The sequence below is a fragment of the Salminus brasiliensis genome, chromosome 9, assembly GCF_030463535.1.
Source record: "Salminus brasiliensis chromosome 9, fSalBra1.hap2, whole genome shotgun sequence".
Lineage (NCBI taxonomy): Eukaryota > Metazoa > Chordata > Actinopteri > Characiformes > Bryconidae > Salminus > Salminus brasiliensis.
In genome coordinates this window covers 18,652,841-18,672,652 of record NC_132886.1, presented here as the reverse complement: position 1 = coordinate 18,672,652, position 19,812 = coordinate 18,652,841, and the positions used below count along the sequence as shown (strand labels likewise).

The following is a 19,812-nucleotide window of genomic DNA, read 5'->3' as shown; positions in this document are numbered from 1 at the left end:
ATCGTGTGCATCATCAGTACTTCTACAGAACAACTGCATAATCTTTTTTTTGTTTAAATATAAAACATATCAAAATGTATAAAACAACAATAACAAGAGAACAACAACAAAAAGAGAACAATAACTGCAGTAATGTAGCCTATATTACACGGCATGTTGTGTGCACGAACTGCATATTTAAAATAGCCAATCAAATATGAGCTCTTCATCTCATTTATTTATTTTTCAAAAACATTTTTCACTTAAATATAATAAAATAAATAAATTGCATTCCGAGGTTTTCATTTTTATTTATTTATTTATTTTTATTGTGGCACTACTGTTTTGCTGATTTCTAGGTCTGTATACTAAGTGAATGCAGTTTGGGGCGCAGTTCAATGCATTGTGCATAACATCAAATGTCCATTAGGCTTCAACAGACTACAACTAATTTATTATTTAGTATAAAAATGTTAATGTCAGTATGATCACATTTTAGATTGTAGGTTTTTCGTGACCCTTCAACTATGTGGGGTTTGACGGTTTGAACCTGCTCGCGCTGCTGACGTAATACGCAGGGGCATTTACGCCGAGCAGGTTAATTGAGGGTAGCTGGAAGAATGGCTGTCAGCGAAGCAGTAGTCAGGTGATGTGTGGCACAAATTCCGCCCTTTGCCTTTCTCGGACGATGGTAGCCGTCCTTGTTGCATTCAGCCGTGCCACAAGCTGAACATGAAGGCTGCCAGCATTCACACTTTCCTCAGACTTTGTGTGCTGTCGTGTTTCTTTTTGTTGTTGTCCACGTTCACGCGCGCGACCGCTAAAATGGCCTTTTCGCCCTCGCGCCTCGGGGTGCTGCCCTCCACGGAGCAGGGTCGTAGAAATCGCCACACAAAACAGAGGGGCTCCAACAGCAACGGGCTTCCAGACAGACGAGCGGAGGACCAGAGTCTGCAGTTCATGTGGAGTCTGTACAGGAAGGCGGCCGATGCGGACGGTAGGCCGAAGCAGCACAAACTGTTTGGGTCTAACACCGTCAGGCTGATTCGCGCGACCACCACCAGAAAACACTTCCACTCCTCGCCGAACGGTAAAACAGTTTTACAGCTTATATATGCGACCGGCCTAAATCTGCATAGGAATCGGGGCTTCTCTGAGCTCACAACTACTCGATTCAATGACGATTAATTTGGAACCAATCACTCCTATTCCTCCCATTCAATCAACCAATCACGAAGTCTAGAAAATCATCAGATTCGATTCGATTCGATTATTTTGGTAAGAGTTCGAATCCCTTTCTTAAAAAGCACAAGACTGCATGCAGGACTACAACAACTGTGCACTGCAGTGAAACATAAACATTAACAATAATGTTAGCTAAGTGTTCTGGGAATGGCTTTTTGCCATGAATTTGTTTCGGCCTTGTGGAATGTGATTGTGTCGATTAATTGATTCTGCATTTCCAGAAATTGATCAGATCTGTGCATTGCAATGCATCTCTATGTTGTTACAACTCTATTTATAGACTGTTTCTTCTGGCAAGTCTATAAATAGACTAGTAATATTGGGGGTGGGTCATATTGCGTAATCCTGATGCTTCAAGAATTTTTCACAAGGCGTGTACGTAATTCTTTTTTGTGTGTTCCAACTTTATTAGGCAAAAAGTAACACAGTGGTGACACATTTAAACTGAATACTGTAAAAACATAACATTTTTGTCCATGTAATGAAACTTTAATTTGGTATGTATTCTAGAGGCCTTGATATCGTGCCAGAAATTAGATGGAATTTATCACAATAATGATAAATATCATCATATTGCCCAGCTCTAGCTGTTGTTCTTTGTTTTACTTATTAATGGCTTTTATGTGAGAACCACAATGACTGACTGCCTGCCTGCCTGCCACCCAGAGAGTGACTCTCTCTCTCCTCCCTCTCCTGGCTTGAACCCTGACCTGGCTAGACCTGCTCTACACGTACATCGTACAGTACGAGCTGGAACATCTCCCGCCGAAGAAACTGCTGAGGGCATCTTTCGTTCACCTGAGGTCACCTGTGGTCCCATACCCTCCTGTTAAATGTGAGGCCAGGGTGTCATCTCCACAGCCTGCCAGCGACATAGATGCTGTCGTTCTGGGCCCTCAAAGCCTGTGGGCCGAATCGGACGTCACGTCCTACGTGTCTCAGTTTAAAGGCAGTGAGTTGTTTTTCTTTGTTCAGTACAAGTGCTTGAAAGCTGGCCAGGTTCGATCTGCTGTTGTAAGGCACAGGGCCCAGAGGAAACGTCTCCCGCCGCAGAACCATGTACGAGCCCCTGCTTTGCTTCTCTTTCTGGAAGAAGAGGGACATCCTATGGAATGGGCCAAGTATGTCAAAGCCCCTTCTCACCCTGGCTCGAGGGCTCGCCGGTCTAAGGAGCCGGGCAGCATCGTTTCCGACATCCCGAACTACAAGCGAGCCAAAAACAGTGTGACCAAGAACCAGTGCAAGCTGCACTCGTACCGTGTGACCTTCCGTGACCTGGGCTGGGACCACTGGATTATCGCGCCGCACATGTACAACCCCCGCTACTGCATGGGCGACTGCCCACGCATCCTGCACTATGGGTACAACTCGCCCAACCACGCCATCGTACAGACCTTCATCAGTGAGCTGGGCGTGGCCGACATTCCACTGCCTTCCTGCGTGCCATACAAATACAAGCCCATCAGCGTGCTGATGATGGAGAAGAACGGCAGCATCGTCTACAAAGAGTACGAGGACATGGTGGCAGAATCCTGCACCTGTAGATGACTTTGCTCGGGCAAGAGCGAGGAACAAGTTGATCAATGGACTGAGCCGCATAAAATTGCCACGCTGTGTCCCTGCCTCTGTGAAGCGTCTGCCACCGTTCTCCTGCCCTTGGTTAGCCAATACCCTGTGAAGGCTGGGTTTGCTCTAGGTTTGTATAGGAGTAGTTGACTGTGTTTTTTTTTTTTTTTTCTTTTTATTCCAGGGTTTATTTTCTGTTTGTATTTGTCCTTGTAGCATATTTATTGTCCTGTCTGTCATGTTCTAATAATTGAGGGGTATTTGTGCAGTTTGCATGTTGTCTGGACTTGTTAAGTGTTTGCACTTTACTTAACTTAATAGAAAAGTCCACTCAAAAAAGGAAAAAAAAATTGGGGGAGGGAGAAAAGAAATATTAACATGAAGTGCTCCTTTCTGGTGCCCTTTATGGATCAAGCTATGCTTGTTGGACTTCACAAAATGCTGCTGCTGCTGCTGCTGCTGTTACTGATGCTGCTACTATTGCGACCTCTTTTGGAAACTACATGCTTTTGCACGTTTTGTTCTCTGTCTGAGGCCGTGGCCTCCAGAGATGAGGAATAAGGGGCCTGTGTTTAAATTGAAGGGTCCTCATTCCATAGGAAGGGAGATGTGCATTATGTTTATGGAACAGATGACAAGTTTCTTAAAGAGAGTATGACGAGATTGGTTGTGCAATTGAAGTAATTGTTTTATAAATCTTGGGAGATGAAATAAAGTGCATATTTTGTAAAAAAGTAATAAAAAAAAAAGTTTTGGTGTTTATTTAATACACAAGTCTTTCAAAGCTGCACAATCAACTTTTGAGTTTGTTAGCTTCAAAAATATGCTGGAAACAAGCTTGATTTTTCTTGAGTATTTCTGAATAGTTTTGGCAATAGGGGGGCGCTCTGTCGCTGCTGGAATGATTAGCCAACATGAAACTGTGACTTATGCTTTATTGGACTATTTTCTCCTAGGAATTTGCTGCAGTATAGTCTGGTACAGGAGGTGTTTAAAACCGAGGTTCAGAGATGAGCATCACAGATTTTTGATCCACATTTTTAACATTAAAACTTATGCACCAAATTCATTTTTAAAAATGGTTTGCCCTCAGAGAAACATAACATCCATGTCCATGAAGAGTGTATGCAAACTTTAGACCACAGCTGTATCATGATGAGCACTATGGTCTTGCCTAAATAAGAACCACATGTACAATTCAGTGTAGTTGGGTTAATATGCTCTCCTGTACTTAATACACAATTAAGTACACAAAAGAAAGTAAGTACTTACTGCAGGGGCAGTGGTGGCTCAGCGGTTAGAGCACAGGGTTATTGATACCTGGGCTCTGCAAGCAATCACTGTTGGGGCAATTGAGTAAATATATGTGGTGCTTGTGTCCAAGTGTATGTTACTTCTGTCCCCATTTCTCACTGTTTCTAATCCCTCCTGCACCAGACTACACAGCAGCAACATGCTGCTCTATGGGCGTTGCAGGAATGGCTGCCCACTGCTCCGGGCATGTGTGCTCACCATCACTGTATTTGCGCAATAATGTGAATGTGTGTGGTTTTTGCACAGATGGGTTAAAGGTCAAATTTCATCTGTGTCCAACACAAATGGTTAATGTGTCTGTCTTTGCCTCAGATTTCACATCCACATCACACTAAATGGCTTTTTTAATCTTTTTATCTGTTTGTTTTACTGCAGGACCCTGGAAACCCTGTCTAGTCAACATAGTCTGTATCTTTGGGTTGGTTTGACTGCGCACATTGACACAGTAGAGTATTCTAATAGTAAAATCTAACTAGGAATTCATGGGAAGGAGAATTCTGGGCCATTGCAAATACATAAACACTTTACAAAATGTTAACGTTACATCTAAATCCACCTGGATCAGCATTACTGAGAAATTTAACAGTTCCTACAAATTCAGAGAGTAAATCTGAGAGTAGCTCAGCATAACCTAAAAGTAGTACTCAATTTTATTATTATTATTATTTTTTAAGGCAGTTATTTGCCAATGTAATGTAGTGAGTAAAGGTTCAGTTCCCCCAAGAAAATTTTGGTAAAGTTCCTGTGCCTCTCATTCTCATTCATTTTCCTCACTTCTGTTCCACTACCCCCCCTCCCCTTAAGTGTAACTTATTAGACAACCATATGGGTGGTTAAGTGGTCAAATCAAGTTCGAGTTGAATACAAAGAAATGTGATCTGATCCAGTTTCCTGGTCAAATGAATACACCCTGGCAGTGCACCACACAACCTGTCTAAACACTGTAAAAGAGTGGTGCTCAGTATTGGGAGAAAAATACAATATTTGATTATTTTGCTGCATTCAAATTGAGTTTCCTTTAGGCACCTAATCAGAGCTGAAGGTGGTTTGTTTAGGAGATTGCTAGTGCAAAGTAGGGCATATCCAATATTGAGAACCTTGACCTTGCTCATGTCATGAATATTTTTACTATATTCACAGAATAATTATATTATAAGTGATCTAGGTGATGTTTTAGCATTTTTCAAGTCCAAGAGGACAGTCACCAAATTTGCATTAGAAACTTGATGGTTACAGAAAAATGCACTTGGCATTTCTATAGCTGCACAACAAAATCTAATATTGGCTTTAGTTGCCTTTAGTTTGTAGACTAAAAGAAAGAAAACTGTAAATGGGGGGAAAATGCTGTGGAAAAGCTGATCAACTGACCATCGAGTGCTCAGCTATTAAAATGTCATCCCCTCTGGCACGTGTTATGTGTTTCTGGTCCTTGGTCTGTACAAACGCATCCTGACCCAGATTCTTTCAAAGTAGGGCACATATTTACACACGGTTTGTCTTTGGACCATTGGAATGGCACTGCTTCTTCTGGCTGTCTCACATTGGTACATTGTCTCAGCACAAAACATCCTGCTGAATGATTGGAGTTGGTATTTGTTTTGGGAAAGCAGTGATTGATGATGGCTTCATTTGTTTTGAGGACATGTATTTCTGGGTGTCTTTAAAAGAAAGACCTGTTGGGTTGGTCCTTTCTGACCATGATTTACCCGCAAGTTAGCAGAAGCGAGTTGCACCACAGTTGAAGTAGAGGTTTTGCGCCATCTTTTTGCACGTCCTTCTTGTTGTCCAGGGAGCAGTGCTTAAATCATTTGTTTCTTTGAGGCAGGACTGCCTCAGCACTGCTCTTTCCTCTTCTTTGGCAGCCGTTCCAGTTCCCGCCGGGACAGTTTACTTTGTCTGCAATCTGATGAGCTCTTGCCAAGATTCACAAACACGCCAAACAATGCCAGTGGTCCATGACCCTGTGGCACAAGGGGAAGACCATGCTGACTCCTTTCTGCTCTTCTTACGGGGAACAAGTGTTGAAACCTGCACTGAAGATGAGCAGGGGGGATTTGCTGATATTGCATATCTCCTCTGTGAACACTCATGTTCTTTATTGATCTGTATACCTTGGAAATTCCTACACAAACATTGCAATTTGTAAACAAGTTAAAGCATTTTGCTATTCTACTTTTATAACCAATTTAATGAATGTTTAATCAGTTTTTTAACATGCTGACTTTCTGGCTTGGATAGGTGTATACTGTTAAAATGTGGACAGGCCATGTGTTAATCTTCTTCGCACCATCTGGCATGCGCAGTGCGCGAAGTTCCAACCACTGAATTTCAGTGATGTTAAGGACTGTGAGGGCCATTCCATTAGCTTCAGGTTGTGCTTCTTGAATTGGCTCATGTTGGATTTTAAAGTTTGCTTTAGCTTATTGCCTTTCTGGCAAAGCCAGTCCTGTTTCTTGTAAACTGACTGACACATAAGCCCAAACATAGTGGGTCCATCCCCATGTTTAAGGAGCAAATGGTTCTGTTTACAGCACTTGCTTCCAAAAATGTGTCTGGCTTATCTGGATGTTTTGCATAACTTCAGACATTGACTTTTGTGTTCATGGGTCACAGTGATGAAGAAGGTTCTGAGGGCTCCTCCATGAAGACCATGTTTATGCAAACATTGCATAGTAAAATGGTGCATCTCCACTCCAGTGTCTGCTATACCTTACTACAGGACCCACCAGGATTTTTTTTGGTGATTTGTTAACTACAATGCTTTTTGCAGCAATATTTGCCACAGTAAAAGTAGTATTTTTACCATTATGAACAGCCAGATATTTTACTGACATGTTTCAAAAGTCAGTAAAATATCAGGTTCTGGTTTGTTTTTAACCCTCTGTGCAATTTATTTGGGCAGGTATGAGTACAATAATGACCCTTAGACATAGACGAAAACAACCATGCTGAGACCCTTGAGAGGACATAATGTTGGTCCATTCCCACACGAACTCTGGAGCGGTTTGCATGTGGGGAGGGTGTTCTCTGACCTTGATCAGACTCAACTGTTGAGTTGACTACGTAAGTCTGATTTAAATGGCTCCCTTTGCCAGGCGTGCTTTGCATTCAACCTAGTATATTGCCCAGATAATTACTACAAATATAAACAAATGCCATCTCTGCTGTTGCTCCATGTTAAATTGCAAAGCAATAAGCACAAATCTGGAACACAGGACCTTCTTCTTGTGTTTACTTTCTTGCTCCTGCCCCAGACGGGTCTGACCAATAAGCACCAAACCAAAATAATAATGAAGAAAAGGTGAGGTTTGCTTTTCTTAAATTATACTAAAAGAATGGAGAATTTTCTATTTAGAGACCTCTCTGGATAGAATGTGTAATTGCACAGAGCATGCAGAGTATTCATTTTAAACATGTGACGTGGTGCAGTACATTGAGTCTATTTTACATAGCTGCTGTTGTCATTCTTATCAGCAAAATTGTATAGGCTTTGCCTATAAATAGGTCTGTGTCTGCACATTTAAAGGAAAAATCTTAATGACTGCAGCTTTAAGTAACATTTAAGGCCTCTTTTACCTGGAAAACATTTATCTTTAATTAATTTGAGGGTGATCCTAAAGGTAAATTGTTTTATGCAACCGGACGTTGGGCCACAGTAAGGAGGCTTATAAAGTCTTTGGCTACAAAAAGGAGGTTTGAAAAGTTCTATTTAAAGTGCAAAGCATTTTTTTTCTGGTTGATGAACACAACAGCTCTGGGGGGAAAAGCTGTTCGCATGTGGGCTTTAATAGTCCTGAATTTTCTGCCAGAGGGGAGTGGTTGGAAGAGGTGGTGTTCAGGGTGAGAAGGGTTGGTTAAAATCTTGCCAGCACGAGTTATGGCCCTGCTGTTCTGTATCTTTGTCTATTCTGGAATGTTTCTCTTCCTTAACTTCATGTCTGTTGGATATTAGTACACCATCTGCTCCCAAGCACCAAAGGGTTTTTTGTTTGTTTTTTGCATTTACCCTGGAATGGAAATCAGTTACACTCTTTGGTCCTGTTTGTTGCATCTAAATGCTAATAACTCAACCCCAAAGGTTTGGTCTAGTGCCAATCATTGTCAAGTTCAGATGCTGTGCTGTGCTCTAACAGCTGGGCTCTCTAACTGTGGTGCTGTGCATCAGTTCATGGGGACTTAACTCACTGGCCGTTCTTAAGAAGACATTTCTTAAAACACAGTTTTAATAAATTATTTGTAATTTCACCCCATTTTTCTACCCAATCTCTAGCAATGCCTCAACACCAGCACGTCTCCTTAGACACGTGTGGAACCAGCCACTTTTTTTTTTTTTTGCCACTGATGCAGCATCGCCAGGCAGTTGGCGTGCTAGAAGGAAAATGCAGCTCCCCAACTCCGAAATAATGACTAACAAACGTCTGTGCTGACCAACATCAAACTAAGAGTGGTGTGGGGAGGACATGCCATCAACCCACCCCTGATGATGGAGCAAGGCCCGTGGTGCTTTCCCTGACTCTAGCTGCTGATGGCAGTTTTTGAATCATAGTGGCAGGGCCTTACTTGTTCACTTATGCAGTTTTCATGAAAGTTCTGATGTTTACCAGTGTTTTCCCATTTGAAATATCTTCAGTTTAACAGAACAATGAAATCTAGCATTATATAAGCATAGCTGTGAACAATTCTGTGACTTAAAAACACATCATGAATCTGACGTAGACTGACTGTTAGGACTTTGAGGTGGATGGTCTATTGCCAACAGTACACAGCATTGGCATGTAACCTTTGGCCCCCAAGACAAATTTCCTTACACTGGATACGACAAACGGACAGTTGTAGATGCGTTCATTGTTTCATGTAACATGGTTGTTAATGAATCACTTTTGATGACTTTTTGCACATGCATAAAGATAGATAAGCACGACCTTGGCCGTTGGAGCCAGAGATACTGCTGAGAGCATGGCAAACATTTAAAACAAGGACACAATCTTATGAAAGTAAATAGAAAGAGGTGGATATATTTTAATGATGCAATGAAGTAAAACTACTAATTTCTTTTATGAGTGCCTTGTATGACACTCAAAGCATGGAACATCACATCCAGTCACTGTGGACCTTTGTGATGACTTGGAGAGACCAACGCCTCATGTTCCCCTCGTTTTCTTTTTGTCTGCTCCCTTGTCACGCTTTTTATCCATGACTACACATTGTGACTCATCTAGCTGACGCAACGGTTATGATCTATATGTTTAAAGTCACCCCAGAAGTTCTTGCCACAGACTTTGACACGTGTTCTCTACAATTTTGTGTCTTGCGAGAAGCCAGAGTTCACATTTTCCCAAACACCTCTGACTCGACTCATCAGTTAGTTAGATTAGTAGGTGTGGTTGAGCAGAAACATCCCCAATCTGTGCTGGATCACAGCCTTTCAGGATTTTAGACTTGTCTGTAGGGCCGTAGTTCAGACTGCCTTTAGTCAAACCTATATTAAGTTCAAGTTGAAGCTGAAGAATGGCAGAAAGTCGGCACAACTTGCTCTTAACATTATTGATGTTCATTAATGGTGAACAATAAAATTAGCTGGTTTTCAGATTCAGATTCACACCCTGTAAATATTACAAACTTGATGGGTTTGTTTTGTGTGTGTTTTTTTTTTTTTTTTTTTTTTTTTTTCTTGAAATTGACATCTTAAATGCTACCACACATGTTAAGACCTTAAGCAGTGTTCGGGAAGATTTCAGTGATTTAAGATTTGTCCCTTACACTGATTAGCCTTCTTTAATTGTTTTAATGTAAGCATTTGAATAATAAGAATAATCATGAGGACAAAGGTACAAAAAGGCAGACATGCGCCTAACAAACCAGACTAACTAAATACATATAATACTAAATAAATATAACCTGAGTTTCAACAAACTCAACCCAGAGGCTACAAAAAAAGGCCAGCAAAAGAAAGTGTACTGACCTCTCTAAGTATACAGTTGGTGCATTGGGATGGAGGAAAAAAAAGATCCCACTGTTCTTTGAGCCTGAATGTGAGATGGAGGCATTTCAAAATGAGTAGAAGAATCTTAAACAATTCTAAATGGCGCTTGGAGCCAATATAAATATGACCTCTGCTCTGATTGGCCACTCTGTATCGTGCCTCAATCGAAATTATTTGGGTTGAAACAGTGCTGCAGTATGAATTTGTGAGTTAAACTGCTGTAGGACAAACAGGTGGAAACATTTTATAACTAATATTTTGTCCATGAAATCCACCATCATTGACCAAGGTGAATGGATCCCCGCTGTTATTCAAGACAACAGAGGTAATTTTTGCCAATTTGTTTGAACCAAATTGAGTTTACAGTGCCTAAATTTGTAGTGCATCCCTAATGGACAGTCAAATCCAAGTGTTCAGTGAGGACATGGCTTTTGGTCATTTTGTCTGTACACCCCTTTAGTGAATTTGAAACCGAGCAATAATAATTGCTTGAAGTATTAACAGCTTTAATTTAAGGGGTTTTAATGAAAATATTGTATAAAATATGTAGGAATAATGGCACATTTTCCACAAAGTCCCTCCAATTTCATGGGCTCAGAAGTATATGGACAAGCTAATGGGATTATAAAGGAGGGTGCAAATGCAAATTGTTTGCATTCGATGACTGCCTTAGGTCTGGAACACATGGACATCACCAAATACTACAAGGGAGTTTCCTCCCTTGAGATGCTTTACCAGGACTTTACGGTCATGTTTGTTTGTTTGTTTATCATCTTCTGATTGTTGAAGAGCTGCTTAGCTTCGTTGACGTCAGATGACAGACTTATATTTCCATTTATTGAAGAAGCTCTTGTGTTTAGGGCCATTTTCCATCTGTACAGTGAAGCCTACATTAAGTGGGTTTTCTGCATTTGACTGGATCTGAGTAGAAAGTATAGCTCTATACACTTCAGAATCCATACTGCCACTTCTGTCAGCTGTCAACAACTGGGTCAACACCCAGTTGACCCAGTTTCATTAGCAGTCCTGCATGGCCATGCTATAACAGAACCTCTATCATGTTTGACTGATAACATGTTAGCGCTCCAGATCACAAACCCTTACTTTCCATCTGCATAATTTTGTATGTTTGAAGTTGTTGATTTAGCCACTAGAAATAAAATGTCTCTCCTGTAAAGTCAATAAAATGTTAAGCCATTTTTTTATTTATAAAATCTCCAAATCAGCCACATTGCTGTGTTTGGTGTACAGAGATAAAACCACTAAAATGTCATGGTCTAAATGCTTATAGACAGTGTACAGGGTTTACATTATGATATAAAACTCTTTAATTGTAAACTGTCTTTCCCATTTGTATGACCCTTGGCCTGGTGATAAGCTTGTGATGTTCTATCTTATCAGGTCCACCAGTTGTTCTAGCTCCTGCTTCCCTTAACCCTGACTGCATTCTCACCCAGAACCCCAGAGGACCATGCTTATCCTTGTCGCAAATATTAAGCAAACATATGATGTCACAACTGGGTACAAAAAGGCAAAGAGCGAGAGACTGAGAGGGTGAAATGAAGAGAGGGAAGTGAAGGAGACTGGCAGATTGGACGTGTCTGTGGTGCTGACTAGAGAGTACACAAGGCTGTAGATAGCTAGGTTACGCCTGTCTAGTCTCTGTTGCCGGAGTTTACAGTTCGAGTGCAGAGAAAGTTGTGCTGAAACTTATTCCCTCAGCATGCAGGAGCAAAGACACTTCAGCAGAATTGTTCTGGCAGTTTGGTGTCTGGTACTTATGGTGCTCCTCCAGCAGGTAATTTTTTTTTGTTTCTTTTTTGTCTTTTTGTTTTTATTATTATTATATCTGCCTTGACATTTAAATTCTAATCTAATAGCATTGTGAGTATAGAAATAATGCAATCAATAAACGTCATGCTGTTGAATATCTTTGCAGTTCAGTTTAATTTATTACAGATGTGGCTTAATCCATGTCTGGGAACCTTGTCCATATGGGTTATAACTTCTGTATTGTATAGAAGGCACTTAGACACATCTCCAAAATGCCAGACTCAATGTAAAGATTCTATTCCAAGTAATTCTAGATAATTTCTTTTGGTCAGTTTACCATGGAATGTTGATACAATGTAAAGAACACTGTCGAAAAAAATGAAAATGCAACGTGACTACAATGATGTACAAATATGATAATGATCAACATAATGCAGCCTTTTCATCCTTAGGCTTACTTTCTGTATGTTTGTGTTTGTTTGTGTTTTAGGTGGCTTCAGGTCCTGTTCCAGAGCTAAATGGCAACTCAAATTCTGTGCTGGGAGCTCAAAGGGCGCACAGGAGGTCAGCCCGCATGACGCCGCTTTGGAGGATCATGGGCACTAAACCCCAAGGAGCGTACTGCCAGAATAACTACGAGTGTTCCACAGGCGTGTGCAGGTACAATCATGTTGAAGCTCCTACCAAATGTCTTACATCTTGTAATGTTTCCTAAAGTAACTTGACACTGACCCTATTGTCAGTAAGGGATCTATACAGTACTGGAAAAGGGTTGTTTGTTTGTTTTTAAACAATAAACAGGAGATTTCACATCATAGAAAAGAACCAGTTCCTACATGGTTCTTGACTTTGGGGTTCTAGTAAAAAAATAATTGATAAAAGACCTTTTAAAATGATAAAGGATAAAGGACTCTTCATACATTCCAACAAAAATAACACTTTCTGGAACCTAGCCTTATTTGTGGCAGTTTGTTTTCATGAAGCGTCTTAAATGAATGCAGACCTTCTCCTGGAGATCTAGAGTCATGCAGGTTTTACCTCCAATCTAAATCTAGCGCACAATATTCCACTAACAAAAGTCTGCAGAAAGGTAGATCTCCAGACACAAGGTTCTGCTCTGGTGTATATGTTGTGTAAAACAAATGTTCATTGTTTTTCTTACAGGAATGGCCACTGTTCCTTTAGTCAACCGATAAAGTCCTAAGAGTGGATAAGGTTTCTTCTTCTCCTCCTGCTCAAGTGAGGATGGCTGTCCAGCCCCTGCACAAAACCTGTATTTACCCAGTGCACGCAGACCAAAAGGGCTTTAATCAGTCAGTAATGTGGCGAAGATGTAACGTGCAATGCAAGACGATCTAGGTTAACAGAAGATCTCCCAGTGTGTGTGTGTGTGTGTGTGTCGAATGATATATATGTATACACACACAATATAGAGTGGTCTGGACCTGAAGCTGTTTAGGTGGACATGTTGCTCTCAAATTATAATCCTATTAGTTAATAATACTCACGCAAACTCTCTCTCCAGTGTATCAACATGGACCTCATAACCTTCAAGTGCAAAGCGCAGTATATATTTATACTACTATTCTATTATAGCTCCTATTTAATAATGTGTCTTTTTAAAGTTTCCTGAGCGTGGTCGGCACGTTTTAATCTTCTGCTCTACATGTATGGAGATTTCAGGTGGTGCTAGTGAGGGAGGTGGAGTGTGATTTTAATACTGTTGAGGCTTCTGGACACACTAAACTTGGAACCTGTCTGTTTCCAGGAAAGCATTCATCAGTATTCTATCATGCCATGTGTTGATGCTGTGCAGGTAGATCTGGGAGCATGTTGAAATTACAGACTGCAAAGTTTCAACCCGAGTGTCATTGAACTACAGGTACTCTGGTGCAGAAATGGGAGAGAAAGCATGAACAAGGGTGCAAAGGTAGCCTCTGTCAACTGAGGGAAGCTAATATTCATTTTTTATGTCCTGTTGCTCATGTCCGTTCTGTTTGAACGTTTTCAGGGTTTTTAACATAGTACTCTTGCGAGCTTTTCTATTTATGTAACTGCAGATACCCAGCTGACCTTTGTCGTACATCTTGACTCACTCAAACTGATTCAGGATTAACAAGTGTCCTTGTATGTGCCAGATAGTCTATTTATTATATTCCTTTGCTTGTTTTGTATGACTTGCGCTGTGCTTTTCGGTGGCTCTTAAAATAAGAAAACTGCTGATACTGTTACTTCAGTGAGGTGTTTAGAGATGATATCACTGACTGTGTGTGTGTGTGTGTACTGTATATGTGCTTTCTATATAAATATTCCTTTTATGCATGTTGCATGCAATGTTTGAATATGTATTAAGTAAATAAAAGCACTTTTATACTTTTAGGCCTTGTGTAAGATGTCTTATGTGAAGGTAATGTGGAAGATGTGACGGTGGGCTGTGTGCACTCAGACCAGCCTTATTTCAACGCTGGGAACTAGATGTAAAATAATAACTGAACGAACATGCTCTACTGTGGCTTTTAGTCAATCAGCATGGTTTTGTCTATTGGCCCTCAAGCCCTGATGAAGTAAGTGATCTGTGGTTGGTGGTGATGCCTATACAGGGTTATCTGCCATTAGAGTAATTTGTCTGATTCCATTCATTTTATATGAAATTGCTCCAAAAGGTTATTGCAGATTGCATTACAGAATCGGTCAAGGTTTCTCCTTATGAGATTTTCGTCACAATGAAAGGTTGAACCTATTTCTATACGTTTTTACTTTTACTAGTTCATATTCAAGAAGGTTTGCATATGAGCAAAAATGCCACTGGAATAAGATTTTTACTATAAAAAAGGCGAACATGCCTACAATGTAAACCGCAATGTTGAGTTTCATTAATGTGTAAAGAAAACCCCAAATACTCAACAGTAGTACTAAACTAACTTAACAACAATAAACAGTGGTCTGATATGAAAAAGGCCCGACCTCACTTGACCTCAACCCAGCTGAGCTGCTTTTCACTTAGACAGAAGACAAAACTGAAAGGCAGAAATACCCACAAACAAGCAGTTGCAGTAAATGACTGCCAAAGCATCTTAAAGGAGAAAAGTCAGCATTTGCTGTTGACCATTAGTAGTAAAAGTAAAACGTTTTGTTTTTTAATATAAATGTATTAAGTTAAATATATCAGGACGGATGTTTTGAATGATCTTGGGTACTTATAACTGGTTTACACTGTTAGTACTTTTATTTTACTTCAATAATCTCATTCTGAGAATCTTATAATGACTATATTTTTTTTACTAGATTTAAGATATTGTCTCTTGCAAATAAATTGTGCATTTCACCCTGTATATTTTCACCATTAATGTACTTGGCATGTACATGGCTCATAATGGCTGGCATCAGACATAATATTTAACCATCAAATACTTCAGACATCTGGGTCATATCACTCAAGGTTCCTTTGGAATGGCACCATTTCACATCAAACTAACTTTGTTTACTTTTTACTGATTCAATTAGGTCTCGGGCATCTGGCACTATAGAGTCGTTTTGAAAAAAAAAATCACTGGTATTCTTTTACCATTTGAACACGTGTGAAGCTGGTCTAGTCATACAGTCTTGCCCAAAAATATTGGCACCCCGAACTTTTCTTAGAAATGTTACGGTTACAAATGCTTTGATATTCACATGTTAACTTCACATGTTAACATGGAACAACACAAAGAAATGAAATTATATCAAATCTGACATTCCATACAACTGGAAATGGACAAGATAAAATTATCTTAATTGGATCTTAATTAACTATCTTGGATCTTAATTAACTTTTCAGAGATAGTCAGTCATGTAATGCTTCTTTAAATTGTATTTGTGGCAAGTCATATGTACTGGCAATGTAAAAAAAATAGATTATGTAAAAAAGATAGGTTTAAATAGAGAAAATGTCTTCATGGCAGAGATCTTAATGTTACTGTGTCCACTGTGTGCAGCATCATTAAGGCGTTTACAGCCCATGGCGCTGTAGCTAACCTCCCTGGACGTGGATGGAGGAGGAAAAACTGCTGAATGATTTGTAATAAAGGATTGTTTGCATGGTGGCTGAAGAACTTCCCAACAAAATCAAGCTGACTTGCAGACACAAGGTACAACAGTGTCGACTTGCACTATTCAACATCAAGAAAAGACCAGACTGGAGTTTGCCAGAACTTACATAAGTGTCTTCTGTGGACAGAAGAGACATAAACTAGAGCTTTTTGGTAAAGCAAATTGTTGTACCATGTACAGAGGCCTTCAAAGAAAAGAACTGAAAAGAAATGTTCTGTATGGTCAAACATGGTGGAAATATTTTTAGGGCTTGTTTTGCTGCTTCTGGCACTGGATTCCTTGTGCATGGCATTATGAAATCTGAAGACTACCAAAGCAGTGCAGGGTCCATTGTCACAAAGCTGGGTGGCTGTCAGAGGCCATGAATCTTCCAGCAGGACAATGACCCAAAGCATACCTCATAAAGCACCCAGAAATGCTTTAGTATAAAACACTGGAGAAGTGGCCAGATCTAAATTCTAAATAATGCCTGTGGAGAGATCTTAAAAAGGCAGTTGGGAGGAGGCTCCCCTCAAACCTGAGCGAGACCTGGCGAGACATACACAGGGAGTACATGCATCATTTGAGGGGCTGAGTTCATAAAGAATCTCTGAACAGAAGTGATTCTGATCAGGGATCAGATCCCCGCTGTCCATGCCGCTCTGTCCTAATGTGCAAAATTTCCAGAAGTGATCTAGAGACAGTGCTCCATGTGTCCTGCTCTTTCTCACATCCATTTAGAGATTGCAAAAGGTCAGCCAGGCACGTGCAACACAGTGAATGAGTGACCAGAGACCTATAAATCGCAGTTTGTGACCTGCAGCCAACATATTAAACCCCACAGGACATTCAGAAATGCTCTTGAGGTCGCTTGATTCCACTGAATGTTTTCTTGGTAGTCTCTCTGTCATCCAAAAGAGGAATCTTTAGTTCTTCATCATCTTGGATGCCGAAAGCATTACTTAAACATGGTGACTTGCAAGCAGTGGACCCTGCTTTTATCTTCTAAACATAAACTATTCACCACATTCCCTACCTTCAGGTTTATTGTTGCACCTGATTGCTGAACAATTTATCAGCCAACCTCTGTGCCAATGAAAAGGGGCCACCAGGACCAGATGTGTTGGTGTCAACACCATAAGAATGTCCATTAACCAAATAATATGTGTTTCTATTGTGGATCCTTTGTATTTAAGGATGGGATGGATAGAAGCTATTTACTACCAGTGGTCTTTTCTGGAAATGAACCCTCATGCAAGCTTTATCTCCACCCCATAACTAAATCCTATCAAGAACTTAGGAAGGTGATCATTTGTTGGTTTAGGTGTGGCCGATTAGGATTGAAGCTAACATCTGCAGGGAGGTAGGTTTCCAGGAGGAGGACTGGAAACCAAAAGGTTTATGTTGACATGCTATTAGATTCTTGAGGCATCAGTCATCAGCCAAATGTTTGTGGACACCCCTTCTAATGAATGCATTCAGCTACTTATTTTTGTTGCACCCATTACTGACACAGATGTTCACACACACACACACATAACTTGTCTAGTCCCTGTAGAGAAATACTGCCAACAGCATAGGCCTATCTGGAGCAGATTAACATGAACCTATTGGCATCATGCCTAATGTCAGCATTGCGCTGCGGAGCAGTGAAACTGTGTTCTTTGCAATGATAGTGCTTTATCCAATACTTTTAGGATGGGCTGGGAGGCTGGGGACTAAAGCTTTTGTCACGGAATGCAATCACATCCTCAAAGCAATGCTCCAGAATCTAATAGAAAGCCTTCCCTGGACAGAAGCAGGACAAAAGCAGGATCAACTTTTTCAGTGAGCAGGTGTCCATATACATTTGTCCAAATAATAAAAGGAAGACACAGGAGAGGATAAGAGATGCAACCTTTTTGTCCTGTCAGATACAAAGAACCTTGTCTTGCTTAGCCTTGCCAACCCTTTATAGGTTTAGTTTATAAGCAGCAGACAGTAATCTAATGCTCAATGTTCTGCATCAACAGGTAAGAATTTCTGTGTTGATCTCTTGAGGAGAATAACAAAAAAAAAAAAAGACTGAAAACAGAAAGTGTCAAGGTCACATCCACTGCAGCTGTTTCTGGGTATTTTTTATAACCTTCAAAAGTTAAGGATTCTTTATTATTGCACTGAAAGCAAGATACTTGTTTTCAAGCATTTATTATTATGCGATGGAGCAAGGTCACCTATGTGCCTTTTTCACAAACAAAAAATCAGTCAGAGCAATGGAGAAGTTTTCCCAAATTTTATAGACCCATCAGCAACTGGGTAATGTTAAATTAGGAATCTATGGTGACACCAGGATTCTATTGCCATTAAATCGATCATTGTAAATGTTTAGAATTGACCACTATGTCATTCTGTGTTTTTCCATGCTAACGAAGTGGGCCACACTCCCATGGTTAAACCCAAGGCTGAATGTGTAAGCCGGACAGTAGGTTGATGAAATCTCAGAGCTTCTCTCTGGTTAATCTCTAGCGGAATACATAGGAATACATGATACAGGTTTTGTGGAGTTGACTCTGACCTCTCAACGCCACTTAATTTTGACCAAGACTGCACCAAAGCCATTGATCAAGGGATTACAACAGAGATGATTTGTCAAACAATCTCACCATCAGAGAGTCACATAATGAATCTAAGCAAAGCTAGTGCATCGGACCAGGGGACAATTCCTTGGATTAGGTGTGGTTGATTTGGATTGAAGCTAACCTCTGCAGGAAGGTAGCTCTCCAGGAGGACGACTGGAGACCACTGGTTTATATTGATATGCTATTAGATTTTTTAAGCATCAGTCATCATCTTAAATATAAACTGTGTGTCCAAATGTTTGTGGACACCACTTCTAACGAATGCATTCAGCTAGTTTAAGTTCCAACCATTGCTGAAACAGATCTGCAAATGCAGACACGTGGGTTCTCTGGTCCCTGTAGAGACGTATTGGCAATAGAACAGGCAGGCAGATGAGCGTGGGCCATGCCTAATACTAGGCGTGCGCTAGAGGGGTATAAGCCCACAAGCATTGAGCAATGGAGCAGCTTACGATCCTAAGCAAAGGGACTGCACCGGACGAGGGAAAACAGGCCTATGTACTGAAGAAGTAATTATTAAGTATAATTGTAGTCATCATTCTAGTGATGGTGAGACGAAGCTTCATGGTGCGTTGAAGCTTTCCAGCCTAATGTGTTGCGGAAAGACTTTCTAGGCTTCAAGTGCACTTTACCGGCCCCTGGTGGTCAAAAGAATAAAGGCCTGTGTAAACTGATAAGACAGCGCAGTGCGTACAATTTAGGTCAGTACAGACTGGAAATTATACATTTAACTAACCAATGTATTTCTATTATTATATTATCATCATTATTTTTATTATCATATATTAAGTCAGCACTGAACGTGTACTATTTAACCGAAGTCATTAATTTGGTGAAACTGCTTACTAATGATCTCTCAGCATAATATCATTAGCATAATTCTTTAATAACGAACCGATATTAACCAGATACCGGTAAAGCCTTTGTCCAGAGCAGGGTGGTACCTTGTTCTTCTTTCTAAGAGGCTGTAGTCAGCTTCTTAGCGGAATTTTCCGATCCACCTTAAATGGAGTCGCGGTTACATGAACGCTGCGCAAACGCCAGAATTTGAGCACTCAGTTTTTAAGGTGGAACGGGAACTTTAGCCAGGAGGATACTGTAAAGTCACAGATGCTAAACATCTAAAGAATAGCAGTTAAACTTCAGTCTAATTATTATAATAAATATATGTTAATGATGTTGACCCCAAAAAGGAGGTAGCTAGCTGACATGCTTTGCTGCCCACACTGTCTCACAGGTCTCTGTAATCTTACGTCCTGACGTTCC

The 19,812-nt window shown here is 40.4% G+C and overlaps 2 protein-coding genes across 2 annotated transcripts; both read left to right on the top strand.

Annotated features, from left to right (window-relative positions):
• The first annotated feature begins 789 nt into the window (after positions 1-789).
• Positions 790-2,772, top strand: bmp15 (bone morphogenetic protein 15). The gene is made up of 2 exons (XM_072686814.1): positions 790-1,069; positions 1,943-2,772. Exons 1-2 carry the CDS (start codon positions 805-807, stop codon positions 2,770-2,772), a joined length of 1,095 nt encoding a protein of 364 aa, XP_072542915.1. The 5' UTR covers positions 790-804.
• An 8,851-nt stretch (positions 2,773-11,623) lies between these two features.
• Positions 11,624-14,239, top strand: leap2 (liver-expressed antimicrobial peptide 2). Its single transcript, XM_072687672.1, has 3 exons — positions 11,624-11,885; positions 12,351-12,520; positions 13,025-14,239. The coding sequence occupies exons 1-3, from the start codon at positions 11,811-11,813 to the stop codon at positions 13,062-13,064; spliced, it is 285 nt and encodes a 94-aa protein (XP_072543773.1). The 5' UTR covers positions 11,624-11,810; the 3' UTR covers positions 13,065-14,239.
• Positions 14,240-19,812: the final 5,573 nt, after the last annotated feature.